We start from the raw sequence: 10,650 nt of genomic DNA on the forward strand, positions 1-10,650 counted from the left end.
GTCACTGTTTCCAAATGCATATTTACACATGTACACACAGCAGGGAAACACTCATACACGCAAACAAAACCTGAGCCCACGTGCACTGCATACTACGGGATTACTGAAGAGGAAGTGACCTTTTTATTAGAGGTCAAATGGACAAACCGAGACAGAAAGAGAGGAGGAGAGAAAGTATGTGTTGATAGAGGTGTTGAAAGGACTTCCGCTGATCTGGCATAGTCCAAATCATAAACAACATACTCATGTACACACTCAATACACAAATATACACCAAGAAAGGCTGTTCAGTGATCAGAGGTATTTATCAACACATTTAGACCTTGAACTGTTTTGTGACAGAAACTGTCTGGCAAGAAGTATCCAGTTGAGCCGAGAAAAGATAAGCAACACTGATTTAGAGACTAATGAATTAGTTCTGGGCATGACAGCGTTTCCTCAATAGAAATGTAGAAGGTTTGGGGGAGGTACGCAGGTTTATTTTTGTCCACTTCACAGTAATATTATGTAAGAACACCTGCTGTGAAGAGCCTTTACAAATCACATACAAACATGCTAAAGGACAGCACTACAAGGCTGGAAATTACCAGAGCAGAGTCTGCCTGCTAGTGACTTTCAGATTGTATAAATTTAATCTGCAGGCATTGAGAAAATTATTTATAGAGCCAATTAACACATATCTCACTCAAATTACCTTATATGTTTCAACGACCCTGAAGCAGGATTTTCAGTAACTTCAACACTGTATAAACATGTTCTTATTTTCAGATATAACCAAATGCCAATGTGTATTCTAAAATGCATTAACAAGGATAAATATACTAAATGTTTGGGTAAGATTTAGTCTCTTATGCTCACCAATGCTGTGCGGGTTTAATTTTAAAATACAGCAAAAACAGTATTATTGTGAAATATTATTACAAATTAAAATAACAGTTTTATTTTTAATATACTTTAAAATATAATTTAATTCTGTTACGGCAAAGCTACATTTTTAGCAGCCATTACTCCAATGGTGCACATGATCCTTCAGAAATCATTCTAATATGCTGACTTGGTGTTCAAGAAACTTTCTCTTTTTTTGCTTTCTTTTTTATTATATTATTATATTTATCTTTGATGACTTTCACCAAACTTTTGAAAAGTGTATTTTTTAAATGACTATTGGAAATAAACAATTCTACTGCCAAAATGTTTAGCTCATTATCATAACTGTGGGCTTTCCACAGTTGCCAAGCTATGTAACAACTTGTCATATATTATTTGTTGTGTATTTATAGTCATTTTACAATGAATGAGGCATGTGACCCTGGAGCAGGATTTTCAGTAACCTCAAAACTGTAAAAACTATTTCTTATTTTCAGATATAACCAAATGCCAATGTGTAAAAAAAAAAATAATAATAAAAATCTTATAAATTAACAAATTTATAAGAATATAACCCATAAATATTTCAAATCTAATTACAAATTACTGTATATAAACTTGTTCTGAATAATATTAGTTAATTTTCTTGACTTTTGACTTCTGTACTTGAAGATTTTCAAAAATAAAGTGTTCACGTGTTTCTTTAGAGAAATAGAGAATATATCTTGTTTAATTAAAGCTTACAACAAGAAAAACACTTTTTTTTGTTTTGTTTTTATAATGTGTAAACATTTTACTGGGGGGGGGGGATGATTAAATTCTCATAAATAAATTAAGATCAAGAAAATTACAGAGTATTATTTAGAACAAGACCTTAAAAGCAGAAAAATCATCTACCAAATGCATAAATTAAATAAAATGAATAATCACAGCACAAATTTTTATTTGTACAACCACATTAAACATCTAGGAATTGCTGATTATTTGTGGCTAATAAATATAAATTGATTTTACATCAAATTATTTACATAAAATTACATTTTTGGTGGACAAGGGTGTGAAAATATTCACCAAACTCAGCTATGAGGTGAAGGCCACAATATATTTTGGAATATTTTTTAGCTTCAGAGTTAATAGGAAATAGTGGCAGAGAGATTAAACGTCACGGCATATCTCATGTTGTTTAACCCAGAGGCCATTTAATAAGACCGCCGCCATAATGAGGCTCGTTAGCACTACAGCATGTTTACCTCAGGAACCTGCTGATAAATGCAAGCACTAGAAACTCATATAATGTGCGGGGGAGGAGAGAGAGTGGGTGCTATAATATAGCAGTTAGCTGATCATTTCTGCTCAAGGTGTACTCTCATTTGTGCAAATCTGTGTCCGTATCTGACAGGAGACTGAAAGCCAATGAGGTCACGCTCGCTCAAGGTCACCTTGAGAAAACCTTCATCCTCATTACAAGGGAATCAAGACTCATCAGCTGTCCTTCACACAGTCACACCAACTGTCACCCAGGATCCTCAGCAGGGGAGACCAACAATCACCAGGAAAGAAAGAAAGAAAGCAGAGTGATTGAGAGAGAGAAAAGGAATAAATCATGAAAAGACAAGCGTATGATTGCTGAAGAACTGTTCAAGGAGGAAATCCCCATGGCAACGCCAGGAAACCACATGCTTTCACCATGGCAACAAAGCCTGGGTAGGAATGCTAATGTCAGAGAGTCTGTTGAGCGAAGAGAGAGAGAGATGGATACTCATACAAAATATGTATATATATTTCTGTGACATCATTAACAAATTAAGCCTAATTATCTGTTTTAGGTTTATGATCAGGGTTAGGTGCTTCTCTCTACACCCTTGTTAATCAGCTATCATTTCACACTGATTTTAGGAATAAATTATGGGTAGGGTTAGCTTTAGGGGTAGAGATTGAGTAGATTGGGTAGAGATTGGACAGTAATGTTGATCCAGGATCAACAAAAGATGTTGATCCAGGAACATGTCTTGCTTGGCAAAATCACGGCGAACTGTTTGTAACCACTGAGGGGTATACGTACGTGGTCAGTGTCTTTGTTGTTAAACGTTCACATTCATGCAGCACTTCTGGCCAAGAGACATCATATCAGATGACTTCAAACTGAACTACACAGCATAGTGTAAATGCATCATCTGCATCAGAATGTTATGATTGACCGAGACTATAGAAATACAAAGACAGTTCACTCCTGTACTTATGAATGTGAGAAACTGCACCGCGCAATATGGCGGAATACTCCCGCCTTCTAAATGAAAGAGCCAATCACTGATTGGTAAAGTCATTACGTCACTGCAGCGGCTGTCAAGTGAACAGACTTTGAAAGGGACTTTGGTAGACATCTTACGTCTGCATTCATACACCGGCATAATACCAGTAATTTACTGGTCATGTTACAACTTCCATTACTGGTAAATTGACGGAATGAATTTACTGGTATTTTTGAAAAGGTCCTGTTCACAACAGCAATTTACCAGTAAAGACTGTGTGTGTGAAAGCGGCTACTGAGTGTTTGCATGCACAAAATTGTCCATTATGTTCATTAAACTGACAATGCATGCAAGTCATATAAACAAGTGAAGGTTTTGACATAATCAGATCAATCAGACAATTTTCATTCTCAGTGTTTTTCCCCGTGTAAATTCAATTGCATTAATCGCAGCTGTAAATCACACATTGAAGGTCATGTGAAACATGAAATCTAGGTGAGGAAATCCTCTTTGGTCCTGTATTTGTCCTACATATGACATACACACAGACACACACACACACAGTCACTCAGATACACAACAGCCCTCCCTTGCCCCAAAATCTCAGTGTCCTAAAAACTATTTGTAGCATTTGTCCACTCCTCCGTCTCTACTCCACTCTCAACCCCCTTCATCATGACCTCTTTCTTTTTCAGAACACCTTTCTCTCAAAAACACACTCATGTAAACATACACAAACACACACACATCCTGTCTCTCCCTCTCGCAGTAACACAAGGTTCATCTTCCTCCCTGAAGACTCCTGCTGAGTATATGGCTCAGAGGCAGGAGTCTCTCACAGCTGGACTGGAAAGACAGTGTCTGTGTATGTGTTTCAATATCTCTGTCTCTCTCACAGACATCAGACTAGACTCTAGTGTATTAACAGACAAAGAAAGTGGCAATAATGTGTTACATAGCTCTCTGGAACAGAGTTATGTTAACTAAAACCATAAAAAACCTTTGTTACTTGAAATAAAATAAACATTAACTGAACTCAAATTTAAAAAAATAATAAATCAAGGATTTTATTTTACATTTTAAATAAAATATAAATTTTATTTTTATAAAATATTTCAAATGGAAACTCATTTCAGCTAGTTACATTTTTTAGTTTAACTTGATGTAATAAAACTACTAAAATTGAAATACATTAATAATTAATAATAAATATACATATTTTTTAAATCATATAAAATGATGAAACCACTCAAAAATTTACATTTGAGCTAAAATGAAAATGGAAAATATAAAAACTATTTCAAAATGATAATAAAAACATTATAAACAGTATCTAAATGAGTCTCAATGTACAATGACCACTAAAATGAATTGACCATAATCCTATAGTATTACTGTATGTTTGTCATATCGCTCTTATAATAAAATTATATCAACTCAAATCAATATTTAATGTCAATTTATTATTTATTTGTTAAGCAGCCATGTAATAAGAGGGATGATGGCCATTATCATAAAATACACCCCAACAGGGTGATAAAAACCTGAAGAAAAACAGGATACATTATCACTGACATGTATATGTAACATACATGTATACTTACATTATATAAGAGTAATGACAACAACTCCCATTAAGAGTCTGAGTCCTTCCATTCCACTTAAAGTGTTCATTCCTTCAGCCAATCAGGGCGGCTCAAATGTGCATCTTAATAATTTGCCACTAATCACTTCTTTAATTAAAGTGTCTACCTCTGAGGATTTGGGTTTGAATTGAGATTTTATCCGGGGGACTAGGCCTCCTTTATTTCTCTGTAATTAGACAGCCTAGTTATGCTTCATTGGCCTTTTGAGAGCTTGTTTTTAATAGTTCTTTTGATGAGTTAAAAAAAACAAAACTTTATAATAATTTTGGTTTTCACTTTGTGATCGAACATCAAAATTTTCTGTACAGACAACGCTAAAGAGACTAGTAATGTACGCACATTTTGATAGCATCTTAATTTCATTACTTTTTGTACACCGCACATTTGTCTCTCTTTGTAATGTCTGGAGGGCGAGTAAAATAATAATGAAATAACAACAGCGCTCTCACTGGTGGACATCTGATTTACTCTCACTAAATACAGCAGGCCGACAGCGACGCCACGCGGTGAAACAGAGTAGTGCATCTATGTCACTCACAAGTCAGTAGCACCGAACATCATGAACTAGAAGGCTGCTTCATTAGGGTCTTTTAGGACAACCTAGAGTGAAACGATAAAATGTTTTTTTGAACACACTACCAGTGACTCTGTAGCAATGAACATAGTGGAAAAACGTGAAAAATGACTGTACCTGCACAAAATTAAATGAACAAACCGCGCAGGCGCACTCTGACAGACGCTACGCTCCCGCTCCTAACCGCCCTGTCATCTGATTGGTTAGTTTGAAGTCCACCGAGAACTCCGATTGGCTGCTTTTGAATTACGTCTACGCGGCCAGTTTGAATCAAGGAACTCGCAGTTCAGCGAGATACACAACATCCGCACGCTCTCTCTGTTCTCAAAGACCTTCATCAAGATATCTGAGGAAAGTAGAAGAGTTTGGTTATTCATCCAGATTCGTTATAGTTACAGAGAAGGTGAGTTTTAATATATGGAAATAATTCACTGTTATCATTTTTGATTCTGATCGTTGAACGTTTTCAATTTGCTGAGGCCCCAATGGGAAAAAAAACTCCTGAGTCATTTAACTTCAACATGTAACGTACTTTATATTGTAATCTTGATTTCAGAATAATCGTTTGGTTAATATGATTTACAAATATAGGTCCTGAATAAAAGCAGATAAGTGTCTTTTCATTCAGTTTAACACATTTCTGATGCATCTTGATTTAAAGTGGCCGCATTGTTTCAGTTGCAAAACTTGGATATAAAAATGCGACTGTTTTTATAAGCACAAAATTATGAATCATCAGAAATTTCGCTGTATTTTATGATAATGTTTGCGATGTCAAGACTAACAGTTGTAAAGGTCAGAAATATTCAGTCTTTCATATCTCATGTCTATGTGTATTTGCGTTAACGTACATACATAGTACATCTTACATTAGACAGTATGTTCAAAACAACATAAACCTGAGCGAGTGTATTGAAAAGAAAAAGACAAATTTGTTTGACACATCTAGATTTTTGAAGACACGTTCTTTTTGTAGTATCAGTGTGTTCAGCTGTTATAAATTGACATTTTCAATCCTTTTTCCCCCTCAAAGTATTGAGAAAATGGATGACTATCTGAAGATAGAGAAAATTGGTGAAGGTGAGTTGAATTTTTGTTTGTGTAGAGTCAGCTGTCTATAGTGTTGTTTCCTGGCCTCTTTCTCAATGTGTCTCTCTCAGAGTTTGTTTCAAGGCAGAATATGACAGTCCTTGGTATTTGTTTAATGGAAATCCATATGTCTGTTCCTTAGGTACATATGGTGTTGTATATAAGGGAAGGAACAAGACCACTGGACAGGTGGTTGCTATGAAGAAGATCCGCCTGGAGAGTGAGGAGGAGGGGGTTCCCAGCACTGCTGTCAGAGAGATCTCCCTCCTCAAGGAGCTCCAGCATCCCAACGTTGTACGGTAAGAGAGTTTTCATGACGTCTTTATGTACATAAAACCAAACCAAAACCTCTGTTGTGCTTCTTAAAGTTCTATATCGCAAAAGATTGTGTTGATAAATCTGCATATATAGTTACATTAGTTCAATTTGGTGCTTTATAAATCAAGTTGTCCTAACCAACAAAATGACACCTAAATATACACTAAAGCTTCTTTCTTTTGGTAATGTTTTTAAAATGACATTTCTTATGCTCACCAGGTGCTGCATTTATTTATTAAATGCAGTAAAAACAGTAGTATTGTGAAATTATTACAACTTACTGTTTTCTATTTTACTGTATTTTAAAATGTAAATGTAACAAACAGCTATTTTTTTCTCTGTTACCTTTTTACAGCCTGCTGGATGTATTGATGCAGGAGTCAAAGTTATACCTGGTGTTTGAATTTCTGTCCATGGATCTGAAGAAGTACTTGGACTCCATCCCATCAGGCCAGTTCATGGATCCCATGCTGGTCAAGGTGCTTTAAATATCGTACATTAAAACATACAACCTTATCTTGTTGATTAATAAATGGTTCAGAATTTTAAATATATTTCCTTTATTTACATACAGGGTTCCCACGGGTCCTTGAAAGTTTGTGAATCTGATTAAAAATTTTCAAGGCCCTGGAAAGTTTTTGAAAATAAACAAACATGGATACAGGTCCTTGAAAATTCCATATTCCCTTCGGTCCGCTAATGTGTTATTTCGCCAACACTTTGTGCATACTAGCTTGCTTGATTTACGTTGCACATTTATGCGTTAAGTTAAGTGTTTTCCATGTGAGGAACTTTGTGTTGTCCGTTGCCGTGACGTTCACACGCACACAAAACTACTAAGATGGTACTTCAACCTTTCACAGACACACCGTGAAACATTGCAAAAATAGGCTGAAACGTGATGACTGGAAAATGCAAGTTTCAAGATATTTGGCTCACCAAAGAAGATTACAAAGAATGGCTTGCCAGAGATCCAAAGGATGTAATGCTGAATTGCTTTGCTTGTTAAGATAATGTAAAGCCATGAGGCAAGAAAAACTTAAAAGCATATTCATATATCTTAAAACTTCTGGTTGCATGACCCTAAGCTCTTTTCAATAAAATACATGCAAAAGTTAATATCAGATCATTTTAGAATACAGTATAGTATGTACCAAATATTATTCAATTTTATGCAAAACAGAAATACGACAAATATCAGATTTCTGTCATATGGCCAAAAATAAATGCTTTTTTTGCATAGTTGTGTTTGACACATGAAAACTGTGACAAGGTATCTTACAAGGTGATGCAATTTAACCTTTGCTCTCACTTGAAATGTGTCCCCACATTAAGTCCTTGTATTTGAGGGTATTGGACCTGGAAAGTCCTTGAATTTGAAGTTAACCAAGGTGTGGGAGCCCTGTACATAACTTTTATTAATAAATAAAAGACCCTCATTATTCAAATCTTATATTAAATTCCCTTTTTACCAACTTAGACCTTTGAAACCTTTGTAGTGCTTAATGGGTCTGTAAATTAAGTTTACTTAATTTTTTTTTAAAGAAATGAATACTTTTGTTCAGCATGGATGCATTAAATTGATCAAAAATGACTTTTATAATGTTAACAAATATTTTGTTTCTAAATTTTAGTTTAAACTTTCTATTCATCTAAGAAAAAAATCCATCTCTGTTTCCACAAAAATAGTAAGCAGCACAACTGTTTTCAACACAAAAAATAGGAAATGTTACTTAAGCACCAAATCACCATACTAGAAAGATTTCCAAAGCATCATGTGACACTGAAGAGTGAAACAGTTTTCAGTTTCACAATTTTACTGTTGTTTTTTTAATACTCAAATATATAAATTCTACTACTTTCCCAGATGTTTTGTATTGATTTATGTCTGCATTGTGCAGTCGGTTCCAAGTAGAATCTGTCCCTGGAAGTAACCGTAGCTGTCTGTGTGTGTGTGTGTGTGTGTGTGTGTCCGTCCTCTCTGTAGAGTTACCTGTATCAGATCCTTGAGGGGATTCTGTTCTGCCACTGTCGCAGGGTTCTGCATCGTGACCTAAAGCCCCAGAACCTGCTTATTGATAATAAAGGTGTGATTAAGCTGGCAGACTTCGGGCTGGCACGTGCCTTTGGAGTCCCGGTCAGAGTGTACACACATGAGGTACAGGACAGTAATTTCTCCTTCTTTCTCAAAGCGTTCGGTAAACAATCAGGCTGATGTGTTTATTCTCACGGTCTGATTGCACAGGTGGTCACTTTGTGGTATAGAGCTCCAGAAGTCTTGCTGGGGGCCTCACGTTATTCCACACCCGTAGACGTCTGGAGTATTGGTACCATCTTTGCCGAACTTGCTACAAAGAAACCGCTCTTCCATGGAGACTCAGAAATAGACCAGCTCTTCAGAATCTTCAGGTATACAGACTTCTGGAACAATTTTGATGGTTAGACTTGCACAATGTATTGGTTCCATCAGTTGTCAGACAGTATTAAAGATTTTTTCATATATTGACATTTATGCTTGCTCTTTTCCCATATTTTTTTTTACTTTTATTTGGATTATATTTGCCGTTTCACTTTAAGTCACTAAAATTGTCATTTAAGAGGACTGATAGATGTTTGTTTTGTGATCTATTGACATCTATTCTTCTCATACTGTATTTTGGGTAAATTCACTTAAAATGTTTTAATATTGGCAATAACATGAAAATAACTACACTACCATTCAAATGTTAGCGGTTGGTAGGACTTTTACATTTTTAAATGTTGTGATGCTCACCAAGGCTGCATTTATTTAAAATTTTAAATAACTGTTTTCTATGTCAGTTTATCTTTTTGTGTGAAGGCAAAACTGAAATTACTCTTATCACATGATCCTTCAGAAATAATTCTGATATGCTGATTTGAAATAGAAGTCTTTTGTAACATTATAAATGTTATTGACACTTTTGGTCAATTTAATGGGTCCTTGCTAAATAAAAGTATTAAAAATCTTCAGCATAACTCAGTCAGTCATCCCAAGGTAAAGTGTACTGCTACTTTCAAAAAAATGCGACATTTTCTGTTATTTTATTTATATCTAGGACTTTGGGAACCCCTAACAATGAGGTCTGGCCAGATGTTGAGTCGCTGCCAGATTACAAAAATACATTCCCAAAGTGGAAATCTGGGAATCTGGCCAGTACTGTGAAAAACCTGGACAAGAACGGCATCGACCTGCTCACGGTAAAAGGGCGTCCTAATGTATTGGTGTCCTACTTATCTGTTTGGTTTTGTCTCTCTTTCTCTCCTCACATATTTATTTTTGTGTCTTTTGTTTAGAAAATGCTGATTTATGACCCTCCTAAGCGGATCTCAGCACGGCAAGCAATGACACATCCGTATTTTGACGATTTAGACAAGAGCACTCTTCCAGCCAGTAACCTCAAGATATAGACTTCAGTTCTAAAGCAATGTAAGCTTAGTCTTTCGACATGCAATAATTAACCCTTTTTCTCATTTGTTTATTGGGTGGCTTTTGTACTTTTCTACTTTTTCTACTTTTGGTTTGTCTTTTTGTATGTCTTTTTCCTATCCTGTTTTATGTTACATCAAACACCCGTTTGTAAATAAAACGTATATTTTTTTGTGGACCTGAAGTGGCATATTACAAAGATAAACTGTTCATAATAAAGAGCACTTTGTAGGATCCCATCATAGACTGATGTCTTCTGTTTTCATCAACATTAATGCATTGTATTAATTGTATCCTGTGCAGTGAATGGGTGCCGTGAGAATGAGAGTCCAAACAGCTGATAAAAACATAAGTAAAAAGCTGTGTTTGTAAAAAATAAAAATCTACCATTAAGGTATTTTAACTCCTAAACTGTAATTTCTAGCCAAAATACTAGTCCATAATAACGCAGCGTCAAGT

The 10,650-nt window shown here is 35.4% G+C and overlaps 1 protein-coding gene and 1 long non-coding RNA gene across 2 annotated transcripts in view; one reads left to right on the forward strand and one right to left on the reverse strand.

Annotated features, from left to right (window-relative positions):
- The window catches only part of LOC131523041 (uncharacterized), a 37,605-nt gene extending 32,079 nt beyond the window's left edge, over positions 1-5,526 (reverse strand). The window contains exon 1 of the long non-coding RNA XR_009266696.1: positions 5,454-5,526. This is a non-coding gene — a long non-coding RNA (uncharacterized LOC131523041). The remainder of the gene's footprint in view (positions 1-5,453) is intronic.
- Positions 5,527-5,601: 75 nt separating this feature from the next.
- Positions 5,602-10,369, forward strand: cdk1 (cyclin dependent kinase 1). The gene is made up of 8 exons (XM_058749031.1): positions 5,602-5,739; positions 6,370-6,416; positions 6,568-6,724; positions 7,099-7,222; positions 8,731-8,901; positions 8,989-9,152; positions 9,821-9,962; positions 10,059-10,369. Exons 2-8 carry the CDS (start codon positions 6,380-6,382, stop codon positions 10,170-10,172), a joined length of 909 nt encoding a protein of 302 aa, XP_058605014.1. The 5' UTR covers positions 5,602-5,739; positions 6,370-6,379; the 3' UTR covers positions 10,173-10,369.
- Positions 10,370-10,650: the final 281 nt, after the last annotated feature.

Source organism: Onychostoma macrolepis, chromosome 17 (genome assembly GCF_012432095.1).
Source record: "Onychostoma macrolepis isolate SWU-2019 chromosome 17, ASM1243209v1, whole genome shotgun sequence".
Classification (NCBI taxonomy): Eukaryota; Metazoa; Chordata; class Actinopteri; order Cypriniformes; family Cyprinidae; genus Onychostoma; species Onychostoma macrolepis.